General features: G+C 38.0%; 2 protein-coding genes across 5 annotated transcripts; both read right to left on the bottom strand.

Annotated features, from left to right (window-relative positions):
• Nucleotides 1-42: 42 nt before the first annotated feature.
• On the bottom strand, nucleotides 43-5,259 carry wsb2 (WD repeat and SOCS box containing 2). Of its 2 annotated transcripts, XM_015028811.1 has the most exons (9): nucleotides 4,898-5,259; nucleotides 4,513-4,681; nucleotides 2,768-2,979; nucleotides 2,551-2,682; nucleotides 2,130-2,230; nucleotides 876-1,072; nucleotides 708-797; nucleotides 498-614; nucleotides 43-297 (listed from the first exon to the last, which is right to left on the bottom strand). In XM_015028811.1, exons 1-9 carry the CDS (start codon nucleotides 4,935-4,937, stop codon nucleotides 84-86), a joined length of 1,272 nt encoding a protein of 423 aa, XP_014884297.1. In that variant the 5' UTR covers nucleotides 4,938-5,259; the 3' UTR covers nucleotides 43-83. The 2 variants fall into 2 exon arrangements, with proteins under 2 accessions (XP_014884297.1, XP_014884296.1); XM_015028810.1 differs by lacking the exon at nucleotides 4,898-5,259 and having other exon boundaries at nucleotides 4,513-4,779.
• Nucleotides 5,260-8,273: 3,014 nt separating this feature from the next.
• vsig10 (V-set and immunoglobulin domain containing 10) lies at nucleotides 8,274-19,595 on the bottom strand. 3 transcript variants are annotated; one of them, XM_015028808.1, is made up of 10 exons: nucleotides 19,273-19,595; nucleotides 18,878-19,189; nucleotides 17,315-17,620; nucleotides 15,688-15,942; nucleotides 12,294-12,578; nucleotides 12,000-12,116; nucleotides 11,867-11,879; nucleotides 9,832-9,947; nucleotides 9,455-9,594; nucleotides 8,482-8,571 (listed from the first exon to the last, which is right to left on the bottom strand). In XM_015028808.1, exons 1-9 carry the CDS (start codon nucleotides 19,322-19,324, stop codon nucleotides 9,503-9,505), a joined length of 1,548 nt encoding a protein of 515 aa, XP_014884294.1. In that variant the 5' UTR covers nucleotides 19,325-19,595; the 3' UTR covers nucleotides 8,482-8,571; nucleotides 9,455-9,502. The 3 variants fall into 3 exon arrangements, with proteins under 3 accessions (XP_014884292.1, XP_014884294.1, XP_014884295.1); XM_015028809.1 differs by having other exon boundaries at nucleotides 9,832-9,929; XM_015028806.1 differs by lacking the exon at nucleotides 9,832-9,947 and having other exon boundaries at nucleotides 8,274-8,571.
• Nucleotides 19,596-20,710: the final 1,115 nt, after the last annotated feature.

The raw sequence follows: 20,710 nt of genomic DNA, 5'->3' as shown, positions 1-20,710 counted from the left end.
TCAAACTTCTCTCCTATGGGTAAACAAAAAGGCAAGTTTGTTAGTGTATAAAGTTACTAAGTTGTCAGATTTATTAGTCCTGTTTAGCTCTCCCAGTCCTCCTCGTCAGACGAGCAGCAGGTCTTGAGGCGTTCAGGGATGTTTCTGTAGGTGAGGTACTCCAGGATGCGTTTGGGGAGCGGCAGCGCCTCGATCTGGAACGTTGACACAGAGTGGCGTATTATGGAGCGGCAGAGGTGGCACAAACTGGGAACCGTCCGGGGCGTCCTCCAGAACCTCACATGGCCGTTTCTGGTCCTGACAGAGGAGAAGGAGATTCTTCAAAATTGCAGTTAAAGTGCAGTGAGAAAATATTTACCTCTACAAATTAGTCTGTTTTTTTTCTTAAGTTCAGCTAGAACTTAAAAAAAAGGTTTATCATGCAGCTAAGCTACATAGATGCCATTTCTACTCTGCAATCAGCACGAACATCTGTTTAGTTTTATTTTGGGTTTTACCCTGTAGCAATAACGCCCCCTTGTGGATGGTAGTTGCAGCAGAGTCCGCTGGAGTCTTGGTCTCTCTTTGTCTGCATTGTCATGTGTTTCTCTCCAGGTTCCCAGATTCTCAGAGCTCTGTGAAAACACAACGCATCGGTCTGAAATCTTTTGTCCGGTGCATTATACCATCCATCATCATGCGTTCAAATTAAACTGACAAAGACTTGCCTGTCATCAGTCACGATTGCCAAATGCAAACCATCTGGGGAGAACTGGATTGCCGATATTTGGTTTTGCCCATAATCTTCAAAGTAATCTCTGCACACACAAAAACAGAAGTCAGACCCTAAACACACCAAAATACAACAAGACCCCAGGAAAAAGGTAGAAACTTACGCAAGAGTGGCCAGTTTCTCGGCCGTGTAGGGATCCCAAAGGTCGATCCACCAGCTGGAGCCGCTGAAGGCGGCGGTGGCGAGAACCGCTCCGTCTGGAGAGAAGCTGCAGGAGGACAGGAGGCATAGCTTCTTATTGGTCCCTCCTCTTAGGTTCCTGATAAACGTGTATGAGCGCAGACTCCACAGGCACACCATCTGGTCAAAGCAAGATCAGGAAGAGTTAAGACATCTCTCAGTCTTACTGTTTTCCTAGCAGTGGGGATCGTTGTATAAATTGCAATGTAGCCAAATCATGTAACTTGATACTCAGTCACAGTCTGGGTTCATCAGTGGGTGTGCTGAATCTGGAGAGAGTTAAAAATCTGGGATTACTTAAGCAACAGCTGAGAATGTGTCATGTTTGCTCTACCCTGCTGCGCCTTGTGAACAGAACAAAGACGCCGAAGTTCACAACTCCCCGTCAGTCCTCCAACAACACAGGAGCAGATAATCAGAACACTGCCGGCTCAAGAGCAACAGGAAAATGTTCACAAGCAGTCTCTGTGTCCACGCATGTGGACGAAACCAAAGAAATCCAACGAGATATAAAGAAGAGAGTTATGGACTTCCACAATTCTGTCATCTGACACAATTTCCAAATGCCAGAGAGTTCAGGGGACTTCTGGTTTATTCATATAGTGAAGTGTAAATGTAATGAGACTTCACATTTTCAACAAAGGGATGACGAGTTTAACTTTTGGAGACATATTCTGTTGTCTGAAAGGGAAGTTTTAAACCACAGTGACCATTTTTATAATTGAAGAGAATCCCATCCAGTCTGCACAGTACAGGGCCAGCAGCATCGTGTTGGAGTATTTTGCTGCAGGAGGGACTGGTGCACTTCAGGAAATGCGTCGCAACATATGGGAAGCAGAAATGGACATTGCTTCAATATTTCCACACAAGCAATAGCCAGGTGGTCAAATTGTTGTAATGCGAAATGACCTGAAACTGAAAAGGTTTAGTCTGATTTAATATCAAAGAGTGAGAACGACGGGTCATGTATTTATATATACAGCGTCTCTAAACATCTGGTTTCAAATGCCTGTGTGTTTCCTCAAAGTAACGCATCCTGTGTTCCAGACAGTTCTGGAACTGCATGCCTTAAAGGCATGCAGAAATACATAAATAGTCTCCTTTGAGAGTTTCCATATGCAAATGTTGGTATTGATCTGAACACGTCGCGACAAATGTGAGGTAAGAAACAACTCACTCTGTCAAACCTGCCAACGGAAGCGATCATGCTGCAGTCAGATGAGACGCTGCAGCAGCTGATCCAGTCTTTGTGGCCAGAAAGCACCTGCACCTTTTTACCTGAAACGGGAAGAGGAAGAAAGTAAGTGAGCTCCTGGAGAGCGAACAGTCAGAGTCGTAGATGTGGAACTGTACACTGAAGAGAAAGGGAACACGAGTCCCTTAAGGGAACATGATGAGGCTCTAAATTAGAACAGGTTTGGTTCAGTTTGTACAGATAAAACAAAAGAGAAATGATGACAGAAGGCAGCAGTCAGTGCCAAAGTATTTGGAGCTTTATGTCGGTAAAAGCAAGAAAAAGCTGCAGCTTCCTTTTCCAAACTACCAAAAAAAAAAAAAAACAGACTTAGTATTCTGTTTAAAAAAATCAAATTGTGTACCTTTGTGAGCCAGGTTCCAAATCCTCAAAGTTTTGTCCCGGGAGGATGAGATGAGCTTGAGCGATCCGTTCTGTGGAAAAACCAGATTCCTGACGACGCCCTCGTGGCCGTGGAGATCAAAGACAGCATTCCCTAGAAATGAAGAGAACGAAATTAAAAAGTGACCTAGATTTATTTTTAAGCTCAATGCAGCACAGGAAACAGAAACGTCACCAACCTGTCAGCACGTTCCACACCTTGATCACCCCGTTCTCCAAGCCGGTGGCCAGGAGCAGAGTGCTCTTCCCTTTCGGTCCTTTGGACGGTTTGGTCGGATGAGCCGCCGCTGCCGCCGACCTGGGAGGTCTGGGTCCGAAGGCGAGCCCCCACACCGGGTGACCACAGCTGAAGCTCTTATCCGCTCTGTCCGTCTCTCCATCCTGCCCCTCTCTGTGGGCGAGAGTGCAATCAAGTACACGAATACCAAATGTAGGCGGTGTGCCGCTCGAGCCGGTGATGAAGCGAGGCTGTTTTAGTTGCTTCTGTTAGCTGTGTACTGGGAAAGTGTGATATTCTGCTTCTGTTGTTTTTCAGCTAATAACGCCCACTTTGTTGCTTTTATACCAGCACTGTTTCAGTCATTCGGTTTGTTTTCGAACCAACTCTTCAAGATGCAATACTCAAATATTGATCATATTAGGTCTGATGTACAATATTTTTAACCAACTCAATCAGGAATGAGCACATACTGGGGAAAAATACAACAAAATCTGCCAAAATTGGGGTGAAAAATGGTCACATTTAGGTGCAAAAAGTTTTTTGTTTTGTTTTGTTTTTTTAAGGAAACTACACTAAGGCATGTGAAACAGATCTGAAGAGTTTTATATGATTGAAATTTTTATCTGAACATTGGTTGAAGAGAAATATTTATCACTACCCATGACTAGAAATAGGAATTGATTGAGGTGTGGGTCAATCAATAGTCTGAAAACAGGATTTACTGGAGACTGATTGGAAAATAAAATGAAATACTTAAAATATAAAATTAAACACTAATACATTTAGTATATTTTTCAATCAGGTCATTGGCATCCAAACTTTTTGCACTGTGGGGGAAATTCACCAAGTTGAAAGCACTCAATGGCCATATTTTTCCAATTAAAAATGCTAAGTAATTTTATTGCAGATCTTTAATTTGTGTGATTGAAACATGTGTTAATGTTCATGAAACAAAGTAGAAAGGAATTTATTGTAGGTTCTGAAAATGGTCCCAGATGTTTTTCTTAATAAAAGAAGGGTGTGCAGGCTTTATTTTTATTTTTTTTGGACGATTGTTTTCTATTTTGTTCGTTTAATCTTAGCAACAAAAATGAGAACTCTCCTGAAATCTTTGCCGTATTTCACCAAGTTTAACGAGTCCAGCCCAAGTCTGCTGAGCTCAACTTCAATATTAAAATCAGAGTAAAGAACATGGCTAATGAAAATAAAAATACTGTTTGTTGTTCTTAATAAACAACAATTTAACTTCAAAAAGTTCACCAGCAACAACTCCATTTGCTGGAGGCTCACTTTTATACCGTTATTAATCTGCAGTTGGGGACCATATAAAGCTATTCCAAGGCTACAAATGGCCCCCACGCCAAGCATAATCAAATTCATACAATAGTAAAGTATTTTTCAGGCTACTGTAATATAACATTATATAGTCTGTAAGCAGATATTTTTTTTAAATGCCACTCAGGACATATTTTAAATATTCGGCTGATTTTATGATTAAATTGCGCCTTTTGGTTGCAGCGTAACCAATGAGCATTTCTGCATCATTTGCAAGCACAAATGACGTTCAGTTCAAACATTTAAAACCTGGGAGTCACCAGCGCGTTAAACGATACGGCTGCAGCTGACATCAGCCAAAGGTGTCAGAATGTCCTACGGGAACGTGAATGCGTCCTGCGGGGATTACAGACGTGCAGGTGAACCTACTCGGAGTCCAGCGGCCAGGCGACCACCCACACGATGCCGTGTCCCATCGACCAGGCGAACCAGGTTCCGTCCGGGGAGAAGTCGACGCTCCACGTCTCGCATCCCGCCTGGTCCAGCAGCGACGGAGGCCGCCTGGTCTTCAGCTCCAGGAGGAGAGCTGGGTCCGACGCTGGAAGAAGATGGAAAATCGGAACATAATCGCTATTTGACAGACTCATATCTCGCAGCGGGGGGGCAGCAGGTCGTTTGGACCAATTCCTCCACCCCTTCCTTTCCTTTCCTTTCCTTTTTTTCCGCTCTTTCCTCCTGCTGGAGTATTCGTCTCCAGGGAGCGCTGCCTGGTAACGGAGCTTCGCTCAGAGATCATTCACAAATAAGCACTTACATGTCGGCTGCGGCTCCGTGTTGCTTTCCGTAGAGCACATCGTTTCCCTTCTTCACATTCTTCAGACTTGCGGGTCTGTCCGTTTGGCTTGAGCGCTCCTTTCCATCAAAACCAAACCAGAGAGTTTAACAACTCACGAAGAGATGAAGCTCCTTCCTCTCTGAAGTCAGACGTTCACTATGTGAAAAATGTACCAGTCAGAAAAGAAATGTTCAGCTGATTTCCTGACGCCTGAGTCACTTAGTGCTGCTGGCTGTGAACGTCGCCCGACGTGGTCACGTTTTCTATTGTTACGTAACCCAATGCAAGCCTTGACCACACCTCCCAGGAGGATAGAAAAACAAACGTTTTCGGTTTTTTTTCCCCCACCCGTTATTGTTTAATGTGGATAAGTGGTTGCAGTTGACACGTTTTATTGCATGTGAACTTCATGCACTTCACACAATGCGAGTTAAAAAAAAAAGAAAAGAAAAAAAAAAGAAGCTTAAATACACCAGGAAAAAAACAAGGCGAAAACAACCATATAAAGACTAAACCAGGAGTCAGACTAAACATTTTCCCTTAATATCAGTTACAAATCCAGAATAATGAAATATCCTTTTAGTTCTTTATATCCAGAACTTTAGAGAGGTGTCGTTAAATGGCACATGTGAAACTCAAGGCCCAGAGGCCAAATCCGGCCCGCCACATGCGGTCCTCTAGACAAGTGCCACATAAATAGAACAAGGGTAAACAGCAGAGAGCTCCAATATTATTTTATCAACCAAATCAACGCAGTCTTTATCTATATTCTGTCAAATTACATCAATATGAAAAGGTGCTCATAATAATATTGATATTAATCATTAATAAGTTCTCATTGAATGTAGAGTCAGCTATTTCTTTATATCTTTGCAATTTGTTAATGGGTTTTATAAATATTTATCATCTTAAATTAGTTTGGCACTTGCTTTAATCTATATTGCTTTTCTAAAATGCTTCATCTGTTAAGCCGGACCAACGACGTTGTGAACAGTGATGTTGATGTGTGCCCATATTCTGCCTGATCTCTTGATATGTTACATTAGTCTTTTCACAGATGTTTTCTTTCCTTGTACTGAGTGAAGGTGAAGGAATCCAGATCTGACTCCCTGATACGATGATTTAATAACAGTATTCAGACACAAACATGACTAAGATTAATCTGAGTCATATTATTTTTGTTAAACGCTCTTGATGAGTTTAACTGGATAATTTAACAGACTCAAGAAAAGAAAAGATTTAACTCTCTTGGTGGTTGTGCTTAAGGTCTGATTTTGAATTCAAAAACAATGTGTTGACTCCATGATGGCAGACAAAGTTAAAAAGAAAGCTCAGCAGCCTTTGATTTAATTCTAGGTTTAACTGAGATACCTGATCTGAGCAACTCAGACATTTATGTAAGCGTTAAGAGCTTGACGGAGAAGTTGGAGGAATTCAAATGGATTCTATGTAGAGCTAAGAGCCAACAAAATGACTTTAGTACCGTCGGTGTGGAAGGATCGCTGACCGTTTGGATCAACTTCAAGTATCTCAGTATGGTGTCATTTGAAAATGATACCATATGGCAAACAGTAAATCAATCAATCAATCAATCAAATTTTATTTGTATAGCACATTTCAGCAGCAGGGCATTTCAAGGTGCTTTACATAATTAAAGAAAAATAAAATAAAAAATAAGAACAGCATGTGACATTGAATAAACAGTAAGAAAGAGAAAGAGATAAAAAGATAAAAACATAATTTTGTTACAGAATTTAAGCGCCTGTCGTCGCCGGACTCCGCCGTCTGTTTCACACGGATATTATCCAGGCCCCGTCGCCTGACAGGACGGAATTTACAGATTTTTTGTCAAAACGCCATTTGACAAGGATTCTCACACCTCAGAGTTTTAGTTAAAATGCCATTTAAAATAAATTAATAAATAGATAAAAAGTAAAGATAAAAACATTAAAAACATTAAAAACATCAAAAACATCGAAGAGATCAAAAGACATAAATGCATAAATTATGTGAAGGATTAAATAGATAATTGTCCAAAGCAAAGAGGCTTTGATATTAGTTGTATTACAGATTCATTCCACTATTGCAGGTCAGAGCTGTTGTGCAAAAGCATCAGTTTCCTTCTCTTCTTTGTCCTTTGGCTTGATAAACGAGGTTTTACAGAGCGAGACTGCACTCGCTGCATGTGTTGTTACATTTTAAAGTACAATTTAAGCAGTTAGCAGAGTTAGCTAACTGCACAGACGTATGAAAATATGTAAAAAAAAAAAAAAAGATGGTTCTAAAGGCTCCGAAGGATGTTTCATTTAAGTAATTTGTAATAAAATCGGGACTGTGATTGTTTATACAGTACATAAATAAAATAAAAAAATATCCTTTTGGCAATGTGACCTATCGCTTATGTCTAGTGGAGTCTAATCTTGAAGCGTTGTATGATAAAGGCCAACAGAAATTCTGACACAAACCAGCTGCAATCAATTCAATCAATGCCTAACAAATGCATATGTCAATGTTTTATTAATAAAGTGACTTTAATAGTCAGATTTTTATTTATTGCATAAATTTAGTTAAAAAGGATTTAGAACATTCTAGTCAAATTTTTAAGAAGAAAAGGGAAATAAAGTCCCAGTTTCAGCACTTTATGACCACTATCCATGTCTTAGGTGGCAGGTTTTAACATCAGTTATTTTCTTGTAGTCATGTAAGCATATTCAGCAAAAAAAAAAAAAAAACATTGGTTGGCATCCAACTCCTAACATGCATACATACCATGAATTATTCATATCTAAGCCGCTCTAGTTCTTATGCTGGAACTGCTTTTGACAGTGTAGTACATTATTTAACTGCTTTTAACTTGCTTTGACCTACTAAAAAGATCCCACATTAAAAATTTAATGTGCAAACTGAGGGACTTGGTAAACGTACATAATGTGAATTAGATATAATGAGCTAAGGCAATAAATTAGAAATTATTCACGGATGTGTATTCAATGTTTATTTAATTTAAAGCATAAGAACCAATTTTAGTGCTTCAGAGAATGTTTGATTTATTTTGTCTGAATTTTTTTTTTATATATATGGTTAAATTTTATTGTCAAATTTTGTCCGTTTACTTTAAAATCTATTTAAGTTTTTTATATAACCTGATTCAAATTTTCCACCAAGCAAAACAGGATGCCTGACCCAGAGTCTCCCAACATCAAAATGCTTTGATTCTGATCATGTTTTGGAAGTGAGTGAGTCTGAACTGATGGTGACATATTTTAAGTTTCGGTATTTTAAGATCTGCGCTATGAACTGGGATAGGCAGTGTTTGTACAGTGTGTGATGAATGTGAAAAACAAACAAAAAAAGGTGGTTTCCTCACACATATTTCATGCTTTAATGTCACTCATTCAAAATTCTGTACAAACAAAAAAAAAAAAGTTTAAAATAAACATACAAAAATGTACAACACCGCTAAAAAAAAACCCATTTTGGAGTCTAATTCAGATGTCATTAGAAATGACGCATTAATTTTCAAGCATCTTGTCCCTAAAATGATACAAGTTCCTCCACCTCTTCTCTGGATTCTTCTGTTTTCTCTTCAATCGGCTCGTCTTTCTGTTCAGGCGGCTCTGGATGCGTTTCAACGATGACCTCGTGATCGTCACCTGGACAGAGAGGGAGGTGTTATATTCCTAAACACCTGAGTGCTTAAAGCAGGTTCCTATGTCGTCTTCAAGGAAGCATGTTTGAGTTTACAGACCATCTTTAACCTCATTTCACCATTCAAAAGAGAAAAATCTGAATTTCTGAGAACTAAATAAGTTGATTTGGAAGTAGAGGAAACTTCATTTCTTTTATTTGCCAAATAAAGACTTGTGTTTTAAGCCAATGGAGTGACTATTTTCCCTTTTTTTTATTATTAATAAACAGCAATCTAATTCAGAAATTCAGATATTTAGCATTTGAAACACATTTATATAAGAGCTGTAAGATGGACCTGTGGTTTTGTCAAAGTGATTTATTCCCTATCAAGCCACAAGCAAAGTGTAACAATCTTTGAATATATGCTAGTTAGCTTATCTATTTCCAAAAGGTAACATTCACAGAAAAAAGTACATTTTTTTGACGTTTACTTTAACTACAGCTGTACTACTAAAACCATATTGCCATTTGTTTCAATTGCATTTAATAAAGTGACACGAAACCACTGGCATTTATATATTGTTTTACTTTTTAAAATCAGAATAAAAGGTGTAACAAAGTCCTTTGCAGAATCTGTATTTAGTGTTGCTGAGTGTAGCGTAGAAAGACCAGATTTATTAAGCTTTAGAAATAGAGATTTTGAAAAAGAAGCAATTTAATGCCAAAAGAAAGCTATGACATGACACTTTATCAAACTCCTGAAGCAAAACGCAGCTTAAGCACTGTGTTGTTTTAGGATTTATGAAGCACGCTGATAATAAAGCTTAGATAAGGAATTGTTCTGGACTCAAATTGGTGAATATAATTAAAAATTCCCTAAGAAAAAAAACCTTATAAACATCTTACTGGAAGGGATCCGATGTATCTGGACGAGCGTCGTGTGGCGGCCGTTGGTTAAAGGAGGCAGTCGGGGGACGGCGTCTTGAAAGATCTGCTCATCATCTGATTCCACCAGGTCCACCACATCTCCTCTGTCCTCTGCTTGCCTGCAAAAAGGAAAAGTGAACCTCAACTCAGGACATGAGATCTTTTTTTTTTTTTTAACACCCATCATGAGTCTGTTTTGAAATTCCAAAGGAAGTGAAGATTTACTGATTCTTGATTGCAACACAACTTTGAAAATAAACTGTCTGGATGAAAGAAGCTTTGTTGTTGGAGTGAATCCCTGAGCATAAGGATGCCTTTGAGAGGCAAACAACTAACTGTGGTCGGTGGCAACCTACCAAGAAATGCTGGAATTCCTGAGCAAAAGCCATGAAGCACAAAGCAGCCGCAAACAGGTTTAGATGTAAACAAACAAGGCTTCAAATGTTTCCAAACTCTGCTGGAACACGCAAGACTAAATGTGAAATAAAAACAGTAAATTAACAGAACAGAAAGATTTTAATACTCTAAGGATGGATATTTTGAGTCCTTTCTTATTATCTTAAAAACGTTCTTTCTTACACATTTTCTGTTTGTCAGCATATCATTTCTATATTTCTTTTGGTTTGAAATTGAAGAGAAAATGAAAACAAATTAAAAGTGACTCCTGTTTTATTTTAGCTGTAAATTATTCGTATTTTACATTTTCTAAAGATGATTTATATGCCAGATTCTGGTGTAGGGGAGGTAAACTCATTACCATCAGTGTAAAGAAAAAAGAAAGTCATGTGGAAATATTTGCGGCTGAGACACTGAGCAAATATGAAGGAACATGAAGTATGTAGTTACATCTGGGAGTTTAATTTTGGAATATTTTCATAGTTTATCCAACCAATTTTGTTGTGTACAACTTAAATTAAGTGAAACAAATATATTAGAAATGTCAACATAAATTCATGCCAGTTAACAAAAACGTCCAGACATTTCTAGAAGTGCGATTGGTTATCGGCTTTCTGGGGAAGCGATCTTTGCTCTCACAAGCGTTTGGCGACGGTTCAAGCGCACATCATGGCAGCTGGTGGCGATAAGAACCACTCCCATCAGAGAGCACACACCTCAGCGCTCTGCAGACTGCTGGGGGATGGAAATGTTGGGTAACAGGATGTTTTTATTTTCCAAAACCCTTTCATCATCTATAAACTTTCATTCATAAAAAACCCCTTTGAATCTCAATGTATTGTTGTTGCCAGATAAAAAGCTGCAAGAACATATGGAAATTAAAACAGAATAGAAGCTTTAAACAGATAAAAAATACACATAAATTAACTAATTTTTTGTGAATTTGTTGTTTAATGAAATAATTGTAAGCTTTCGCTAGTACCCCTAAAATTAAAAAAACATAAAAACAAATGGTTATTTAATTATTAGTAGTAGAATTTAAATATCAAAGTAAACTATTAATAATGCATCTACATTTTGTTCTCCATTTAAAAAAAAATCTTGTTCTGTGTAGCTTTGTCTTTCAAATTAAAACTTTTTTTTTTCACTTTTTTCCATTTAGAAAATTTCCTGTAGTTGATTTTGAATCGTCTTGCTGGGTTTTTTTCTTCTTCAGAACCTGAGATTGCTAATCTTGCCAATCTGTGTCCACACTCTTGCAACCCCATATCATAACACTCCCACCTCCGTGCTTCGCTGCCACTGAAAGCGACTTCAGCTGCGGGCTTCAGTCATTCATCAAGCTTCTCCTCCAGTTATTTAGAAAACAATTCACTTTGCTTTGATTTTTAGGAAGCAGAAAAGTAATGAATTCATGAATTTTTAAGACATACATAAGTGAACTTTTAACCAGGAATTTGAAATTGCCAACCTTCAGTTTAAACATGGCGGTATTTCCTGTACTATGAACCAATTGTACAAGACAAATTCCTGAGACAACAAAGTATTGATTTAAAATGCCTAAGCTGATGGTGTTGAATATTATCTAACTGAAATAATGTCATTATAAATGAACTTTTAATTTTTCTCATTTGCCAATTAATAATCCAGTTAGACCCACTTTCATTTTGTGTTTTGTTTACTGACAATCTAATTAATCAATATTTATGACATCTGGCATGACAGTATTTCAGAAAGTTTCTTCTTTTGAGTTTGTTTTGGAAGTTGCAGACTTGGGTTTTTCTTGGTGAAAGCATTTGACTTTTAGTCATGAAACAAAAGAGATCAAGAATGTTAATAATTAATAGTTTATACTGAGGTAATATTGCACTTTAATATGCCCCGTCATCCTGAGAACTGTAAAATGCAACCAACCCCAGGCAGCATTAGTACGGATAGCTGCAGAGACATTTTTATGATTAAAAAAATGATATTCATCCAAATTGAGATACTCACATGAAACCTCCTCCTGAAAGAAGAAGGATAGAAAAAGAGGTTAGTAAACACCAATGTCTCAAACACCAACACTGGTCCATTATCTAAGGTGTAAAATGAGCAAACACTGTGTATTATGAGAAACAACAGTTACCCAGGCAGATTGTGTGTCTCCTGGAGTAAAGTATTTTAGCCACGATGAAAGCGCAGCCCGCGATCAGGGCAGCGATGAACACACCGATCACCGCTCCAGTGTACGCTGACGATGATGCTGAGAAAATAAAAAACAATGGCAGGATTTTAGGGCAGTTAAACGGCGGAGCGGCAGGTCTGTCGGCATTCCAGACGTGGAGTCCACACCTGCACCGACTGGCTTCTAGATTACATCTCTCCAACTCGCCGTTCACTTCAGCCACGCCCTTCACATATGCTTTTATAATAAACTCACCTTTCACAGTGAGGAAGACTTCCAGCTCGCGGACACCGAGCGCGTTCTCGCTGCGGCAGAAATAGTACACTTCGTCGTACATGCTGATGTTGACTATGGTCAGCTTGAGGTCAGGGCCTTCCACGGACAGGACGTACTTGGATCCGGGAACGATGGGCTCCTGACTTTGGCCTTTCCTCCACATGGTGTTGGCAGCCGGTACTGCGGTGAACTCACGGCAGGAGAGAGTCACGTTGGTTCCCTCCAGAACTGAGACGATGGGTTCGCCCGCTGGGTACGGGAGGCCTGGAAGTAAAGAAACAAAACAAAATCGTCTCTAAAGGTTTCTTCCAACACCAAAACTATATGAGAAATAAGGGTTTCTGTCTACAGCTGCGTTTCCAGCAACCACAGAATTGTTGAAACCGAAACTATGAAAATAAATTAACTTTTTTTAAATAATAATAATAAAAAAACTAGATTGATTTTGTGCTAGGATGAGGTAGATTTTCTAAAATTTTATTAAGTGGGATTACTCATTAAAAATTGCTTTTATTTAGAGACTTAAATTTTTGCAAAAGTGCAGCAGAGATTAGATGAGTGACACTGAACCAAACTCATATCTAAACATTTACATTTTAGTCTGACTTCTATGTGTCTCAAAAGTTTGTTTAAAGAGGAAAACGACACGTTTCATGTGCATTGCCACATACTAGTATGTGCCACATACATATTAGCTTTTAAGAAATCTGTTTATTGTCCCCCAATAATAAAACTGAATTTCCTCCCTTGAGAATATAGATAAAAGATTTGTGCATGTCTGTAAAGAAAATGCAGCTCATCTTCTCACAAACATTATACATGTCACCTGACCTGTAAACAGTTTGACTAAAATATTATGCCTCAATCAAACATTATTTTTACAGAACCAGAGAGAGAGAGCTGTAATTCATTAAGCATTCCATAAATAGTGTAATCTTAGATTGAGAAATCCTTCAGATTAGATGTCCTACAAACAGCTTTTGGATTATTTGTTTGACAAAGACTCAGCTCAAGTCTGGGTTTGCACATCAGTCAATGAAAACTGATAGGATTACAGCAGCCCGGACACTTTTACACACTTTAGTTTCACCCCTTCTGTGTTTGCAGAACTCTCCTCGTGTGATAAGGATGTTTATTTCACTGCATGACTCAGGAATAACCCAAATTCATCGCTGGGTGTGTTTATACTTTAAGCAAAACGCTAAATCCCACATGTCAAAGTCAAAGGTTACAAAAAAGAAGATGAAATGTTAACACAAGATTATTCTACTACTCTGAAGATTTCAGAATATCTGAATATTTCCAGACTAACAAGTTTTGATAAAAATCTGCTTCCTGCATGTTTTCACACAACAAAACAAAACAAAACATCGCTCCATGAATGATGACCTATCACCTGGGCAGGAGAGACCGCATTAGATCACCATGCAAACTATGCATTACTCACACGACACACACTTTCTGCTGAACATTTCTGTGCTAGAAGTCCAAGCGTGGGCGTAACAAGTGAGCTAATCCGGCTGTTTGAAGGGATTTTAGGAGGTTTGGTTTTGCACCACAGACAGCAGAAACATGAGATCTACACAGCAGATGAAAGTAGCTCCAATGAAACCTCAGGATTCTGTAACAGGATTTATTCTAATAGAAGTTTGTTCATTAAATGTGATAAAATGCTATCACTGATGCTAAACCAAGGTCTGTGGTTGTGCTGCATCCCTGTTTCAACACACCAAAATTAAATGGTCCATCAGTGTGTCACCATGTTCTCCAGCGGCCTTGTAGTAGGCCGTTCATTTAAATCAGGAACTAAGGTCTGGAAGACCTGAGGAGTTGGTGTCTTCTGCACTAAAACTATTGTTGGATAATCATTAACTTCTTGGACTGTCAGATAATGTGTGACTTTGTCACAGTATTGCTGTTCACTTTGTTACATAATTTAAAGAGTTTTAAGAACAGAAACAAGCCAAAGCTTCACAGATCCTCCAGCACATGAAGTGTGTTTCCAATGGTGATTCTAGGCAGACTGAGTTTTCTGGCCAAACACACAGTAATGACGATCATTAAACCAGATTTTGGTAACTTTGAGGGATGGACTATAAATCGATTTTAGGTTTTTTCCCCCACCACTTGGGTTTCTACTGGTCAGAGTGATGGTAGCCCATCTAAGAACTACCATCATGTCTGACACGTGTTTTACAGATTTATTTTCATGACATTGAATCCAGTAGCTTTTTTTCTGCCATTTGTAATTTTTTAAGGAAAAAATGATTCAAATAGTAAATCAGATTTGTTTTTTAAAAAATCTGAGATTTTATATTTAAGACATATTGCCCTGTCTTAGGACCTTTGTCAGTGTGGGCAGGTGCCACGTCCTGCTGAGGAATGAAATCAGCAAATCCATAAAGCTTATCAGCAGAAGGCAGCATGATAATATAGCAACAATTAAAACAGAACTTAAACATCCCGGCTTTGATTTTCTTGGGGTTTTTATAACATTCTGGAAATTTATGGACAAACGAACATCTCTGAGTAGTTTTCTGATCTTATATGTGTCACAAATAATAAAAAAAAACATGCTGTTTAATACAAATCAATGTGAAAACCAGTCCACTAATTAAGAATTATTGGACTTTTCCAGAATGTGAAGGAACTCTAGCGATGCACTGAGGGAACTGAGACAGGAAACATTGCTGAGAAACCACAGCTCTGGTCTTATTGCACTTGTTACACATTAAAGCAGGAATGACAGCCACACCTATAGAGTGAATACTCAGAAATCTACACTAAACACAGAGTGCTGCTGTTAAGCGTGCCTTGTCCTGCACCTACGACAGCGTAGAAGGGACGTTGTAGATAGAACTTCAGTCAAAAACCAAGGAAATTTTCTAGAAAAAACAAGAACATTTCTAATCTCAAAACATTGAAAGTTTGCTAGAAAAAAAAATCTGAAAATTTGAGAATAATCGCAGAAAGTTGAGTTTCAAAAGTTGATTATTTTCAACTTTTCAAACAGAAAATTTGCAAAAGTCGCATTTTTGTTTTTACTTTTCAAACTCAGACATTTACATGATTTTTCCAGAAAAATTCTGAGATTCATCTCAAAATTTCTGAGGTATTTTCACTTAAGCCTACTCTTCCTTTATTATTTTATATCAACAATAACTTTAACACGCCACCACACAAACCTTTCTTCCAGTCGCTGCAACATTTATTGTTTAAACCATGAGTTTAAATAATTCAACTAAAGCCTAAATTCACCATATTCTCCAAATATAAACTGAACCTTGCATACTGATCACTTGTATCACTTGCTGTTTTATTGATAACTGAAAAGACACGGTTAAAATGACTCATTTCTTTAAAGGGTACTTACTGAGCGTAACGGAACAAGATCTCTCTTTTTCGTTTTTGAGCAGCTCATGTCGGGCCGTGCAGGTCAGCGTCTGCCCGTCTTTCAGCGTCGAGCTGTTCAGCGACACGACGAGGCTGTCCGTCACCTGGAAGTCTCCGTCTTTGCCCCACCGAAGCTGTGGGGTCGGATACGCCCCGAACCAGGAGCAGTTCAGCTGGACGCTGGAGGAGTTCTGCGCTTTCATGGACATACAGTCGGGGCGTCTGCTCGGAATATCTAACCCAAACACAGACAAGGAGAAAAGCAGGATTAGCTCAAGAAATTATTTATTCTATGATTTAATTACTAAACCATTATTCTTCTTTTATGAATGGAGGCATATGCAGGAAGAACTTTTATTAAACCCGCTACATTTTAACTAAAACTGTGACTTTGCTAACCTTCACACCATCTGGATGTGGTTGCATTTAATCACATTACAAGCGCAAACCTTCATGAATTTTACTGTGAGTTTAGGTGAAACACCAACGTAAAGTAGGACTTCAGAAAAAAGGTTTTCAAAATGGTATAAAAATAAGATTCTGAGGCATACATTTATTTTCAGCCGTCTTATCTCTGATACCTCTAAAAAAAAAAAAAAAAAAAACACCAGTTCCAGGAAGATGGGTGAAATTAAATACTTTTTAAAGTAAACGTGAGCAGTATTTCTGAAGTATGCTCTGTTTTTCTTTGGACATTTGCTTTTTTATTGATAAAGCCACTGAGTTCTGATTTATTAGTCATTCAGACAAGAAGATGCCATTTCACTAAATGTATTTTCACTATCCATTTTGTCAAGGGATGAACCAGTTTTGTGTCGACAAATAACAAAACAATGTGTAATTTGTTCCAGAAACCTTAATCTATGATTAATATCAAGTTTGACAGTTTACAAAAAGAGAATGACATTTAGCCACACAGTGGTTAACTCACTGATAGATGGAGCTTCTATTAGTTCAGAAACTCTCTACTGAGTAATTTTATCATGAAGAGTCACTACTCTTACATCAGTACAATTTCTGGATACTCTACTCACTGTGAGTAACTTCACTGAATAAACAACAAACATGTTTAAACCAAAAATTCACCAGGTGCAGACAAACACCTGCAGTTCTGGTTAATGTTTTTTAAGTTGTACATCGAAATTGATTTGGAAAATGTTTCTTTCGCCTGATTTTATTTTGAAATAAAGTTATTTATATAAATTATTTTCATTTTGAACTTTAAAATACCATAATTTCCACATAACTTTAGATTTTGGTCAACCTGATGGTCTAAGTTTTAAATATCAATGAGTCAGATACTCAGTATTTGAGCAGCCGTTTTACCAAATACCTTTTGACTCGATTAGTTTCTCGGATGGCTACATCTCCCTGTTACTTGAGTAAAAATATGTTGAAGAAGTGCTACTCTTTTCTTTTTTTACTCTATTTTTTGGGTACTCTACTCACCTCTCCTTAGGCCTAGTGTTTTCTGAACCTTAACTTTGATTATTGTTGAGTTTAGTTGAACTCTTATATATGAAAAATAAATAAATAAATAAATAAATAAATAAATAAATAAATAAATAAATAAATCACAGCATTATTTCTTTACTCTAGCCACTTACAGTACACCAGCAGCTCAGTGCTGTTATTGACCATGTGGTTGGAGACGGTGTTGAGGGCACTGCAGGTATAAACTCCCTGGTTGCTGGGCTGGATGTTCTCTATAGCGTATTCCAGGATTGGAAGTGGCGAGAAAGCCAGGCTTGTGTTATTGTTCGAAGCTCCACTGAAGGTCAGGTTCAGCTGCTGAGATGGGGAGGGCCTTGTCGAGCATTTAAAAGAGACGGACTTTCCCTCCTCAGTGACCAGTGTCCTGTTGGGTAGCACGATTGTTGGGTAAATCACCGTAGTTACGTTGTACGGTCCACCTGAAATAAAAGCATTTTACAAATGTGAACAACTTCATTCTTCCGAAAAGATGATTTATATTCACTCGTGTTATGTTTTGATCCATTAACTTTTTTATAGGTAATAATAGACTAGGCAGCTGGTAGTTTTTCTTTGCCAAAATAAAATTTACTTGATAGTTTTCATTGGATTAGCCAACAAGAAGAATAAGGGGAAGCCCTAAGAAGAATTGCAAGCAAGTTTAGGTTACTTGAATATGTCACCACTTTGCCAATGTCTGAAAGGAGAGACAAACTGTTTTAATCTGGAAACTGTTTCAATACCAGCTGAGAGAAGCCATTGATCACGAAGAAAAAATATCAATATTTTTAAGTTTAACTGAACTCCATAACTTCCCACACAGACAGGCCGATCGTCTCTTGGTCTGGGTCTGTTGATTACAGACACCTGGACACAACCAAATGCTCCAGAAGGACAATTATCACAAACATCAAAGTTTTTTTTTTTCTTCCAGAAAGGCCAGCCCAAATCCCAGAAACTGGTGAAATGACATGCAATGTGCTTAAAAGTTTGGCCCCCCAAAAACGATTCAGCTAATTTCAAATGAACTCCTCCAACCCTGTGACAAAGAGTAGTCAAACATCTAGCAAGAATTTTGTAAGATCATGTTGACGGCAACAAAAAGGACACACATAGTCATTCAGAAAATGTATGTTCACTATGCATTTTGTCTTAGCATCTACTTCCTGCAGCTGTGGTTTGGATTGGGGAAAATTTTGCACATACTGTATTCAAACAAACAAAAAATAATAATAATCTCCTACCTCAAAATATTTAAAAAAAAAAAAACCCAATCAGCTTTTCAGTATCGGCCGATACTGAACCTTAAATATCGGTATCGATATCAAAAGTGAAAGAAGTGGATTGATGCACCCAGCATGCTTTAGAGCAGTGTTTTAGCAGTTTTTGACATTTTTAATTTTTAAAAACCATGGCGGATACCAATAACCAGTACATAACTACTAGAATTTTGGGCTTTGATTTACAGAAGCCAGATAGGGGAGTGTCCAACCAGATTCCAAACTGAAAGTTAAAAGTAAAAAAAGGACCAACTGTTTTATCAAGTCATGCAGCTCCCTTGCTGTCATGTGAACAGACAGGCGAATATGTGGAAGAACCAGTTTGGTTGAAAAGCTGCTTCTGCGAATGCAGACAACCAACGCCCGGAATCCCACTGGACTGGAGCCATACTGGACTTCATGCCCCCCACCACTTACTGGTTACTTGAAGCAGGACATGTGCGTTGATGGTTCTGTTGTCTGGTAGTCTGGAGCTGCACAGGAAGCTCCCCGTATCCTCAGAAATCACTTTACTGATGCTCAGACTCCCGTTAAGCTCCAAGGTGAACCGCGGGTCTTTGGCAGAAGAGTCCACATGTAGCTCACCATCTTTGGCGATAACATGACCGTCTTTCATCCATGTTGTCCAGACAGGTGTTAGATTCCCTCCGGTGTAACACTGAAGTAAAACGACGTCGCCCGGAGCGGCTGACTGGACGGTTTCGGTGGAGAAGTTTCCCGAAACTGTCGCTTTAAGACGAGAGAGAAGAAAGGAGTTAAACCCTGAGAGCTAATTTCAACTCACCTGTTAGAACTATGTCGCCACAACTCACCTGCCGCAGAAAGAAACAGTTGTAGAAGCGTTAGAGATGCGACAATGTTCATGTTACCTTTTCTACATAGCCTTCAGTCAGAAATAGCCCTCAGAAAAATAAGACTTCTAGTCCGAATCTGTCTGACTAGTCTACCTCTGCGCGCTTACCGTAAGGTCATTATAAACAAGAGTAAATGGACCGCAGTACCAGCAAAGGTCACCGATCTGACATGATGAGCTGCCTCTGGTGTCTCCACGGGAGATTTGGTGGACGTGCTTTGTTTACTAGAGCGTGCAGGTCCGGAAACGTTGGGAGGAATGAACCGCACCTAGGACTCACCTGCTTAAAGAGACAGAAGCATCTTTTTTTTTTTTTTTTTTTTTTTTTTTTTTTTTTTACTAATGATACCAATGGTGCGTAATTATCATCTTTGACAAGCTGAACTGGATTCTGTTATTTTTCTCGAACATATTTTATCTGACAGAAAAGGTAATTTATTCTTTAAAATAATTAACTTTATCTGTAAGTTTCCTCTATACATATATATATATATATATATATATATATATATATATATATATATATATATATATATACTTCTTTTTCTACATGTATGCTTAATTGACAGCCTACCTAAAGTCTCTCCAAGCCTGTTATTATTATTAACACAATCAATATCGTATTAAAAATAAAATATTAATACAACTTCTTTTAATAGCACCTAAAAAGAAGTTAATTCTTTTTTAGCAACTTAACTTATGAACTTAGCTTATGCTATGAACTAAACTTATGATGTTGATGGATGTTTACTGAAGATAAATTTTATCTCAAATCTCAGTTAAAATGATTTCCAAATTTTAATTTGTTTGTATTAAGTTTCTGTCTGCGTAATATTAACCATTTGCTAACTTTGCAAGATCAATTATGGCAATGAATGGATCAGAAAATAAAATGAAAAAAAGTGTAATTATTTCTTGTAAGAAACACAAATACATCAAAACATTGATATGGTACGTAAGATATTTTGGATAGAAATTTTGCAGAAAGATTTTCATATTGGACAATTATTGTGGTTTTCAGTCTTGTGTCCATCAAAGATAGCTTATTGCAAATAAATAAATGGAATTTTTCAGAAATAGAAGAGTTTCACTGATTTCAAGCTGCATCTTAACAAATCATTGTTCTGTTCTGAATAACCCAGTTGACATCTGATCAATCTACAAACATTTAGGAATTTGAATAAGGGATTATCAAATGCTTATGCACGTTTTAAAAGTTGCTTGCATTGTTGTTTCAGAGGAAGTGGGTTTCCCATCCCTTCTTCTTGTGCACACAGAGACATTTCCTCCCGCAACCCAAAAGCATGCATGACTGGTCGCACTAAAGTTTCCATAAGTGCAGCTCAGTGTACAACCCAAAACAGGTGTCCTGTTTTATATTGCTTTTTGCCTTCTGA

The sequence above is a fragment of the Poecilia latipinna genome, unplaced genomic scaffold (genome assembly GCF_001443285.1).
Source record: "Poecilia latipinna isolate Pla-1442-1.1 unplaced genomic scaffold, P_latipinna-1.0 Scaffold136, whole genome shotgun sequence".
Classification (NCBI taxonomy): Eukaryota; Metazoa; Chordata; class Actinopteri; order Cyprinodontiformes; family Poeciliidae; genus Poecilia; species Poecilia latipinna.
This window is presented reverse-complemented; position numbering and strand designations above follow the sequence as displayed.

What these genes read in the sequence shown, in the direction of transcription:
- wsb2 (XM_015028810.1), bottom strand. Translation starts at nt 4,730, where the DNA reads ATGAGTCTGTCAAATAGCGATTATGTTCCGATTTTCCATCTTCTTCCA. An exon ending in GCCTGGCCGCTGGACTCCGA is followed by an intron (nt 2,980 to 4,512) that starts GTAGGTTCACCT and finishes TCTCGCCCACAG; the next exon opens with AGAGGGGCAGGATGGAGAGA. An exon ending in CCGTTGGCAGGTTTGACAGA is followed by an intron (nt 1,073 to 2,129) that starts GTGAGTTGTTTC and finishes TGCTTTGACCAG; the next exon opens with ATGGTGTGCCTGTGGAGTCT.
- vsig10 (XM_015028806.1), bottom strand. Translation starts at nt 19,324, where the DNA reads ATGAACATTGTCGCATCTCTAACGCTTCTACAACTGTTTCTTTCTGCG. An exon ending in ATCTTGTTCCGTTACGCTCA is followed by an intron (nt 12,579 to 15,687) that starts GTAAGTACCCTT and finishes CTTTACTTCCAG; the next exon opens with GCCTCCCGTACCCAGCGGGC. An exon ending in AGTCTTCCTCACTGTGAAAG is followed by an intron (nt 12,117 to 12,293) that starts GTGAGTTTATTA and finishes TTATTTTCTCAG; the next exon opens with CATCATCGTCAGCGTACACT.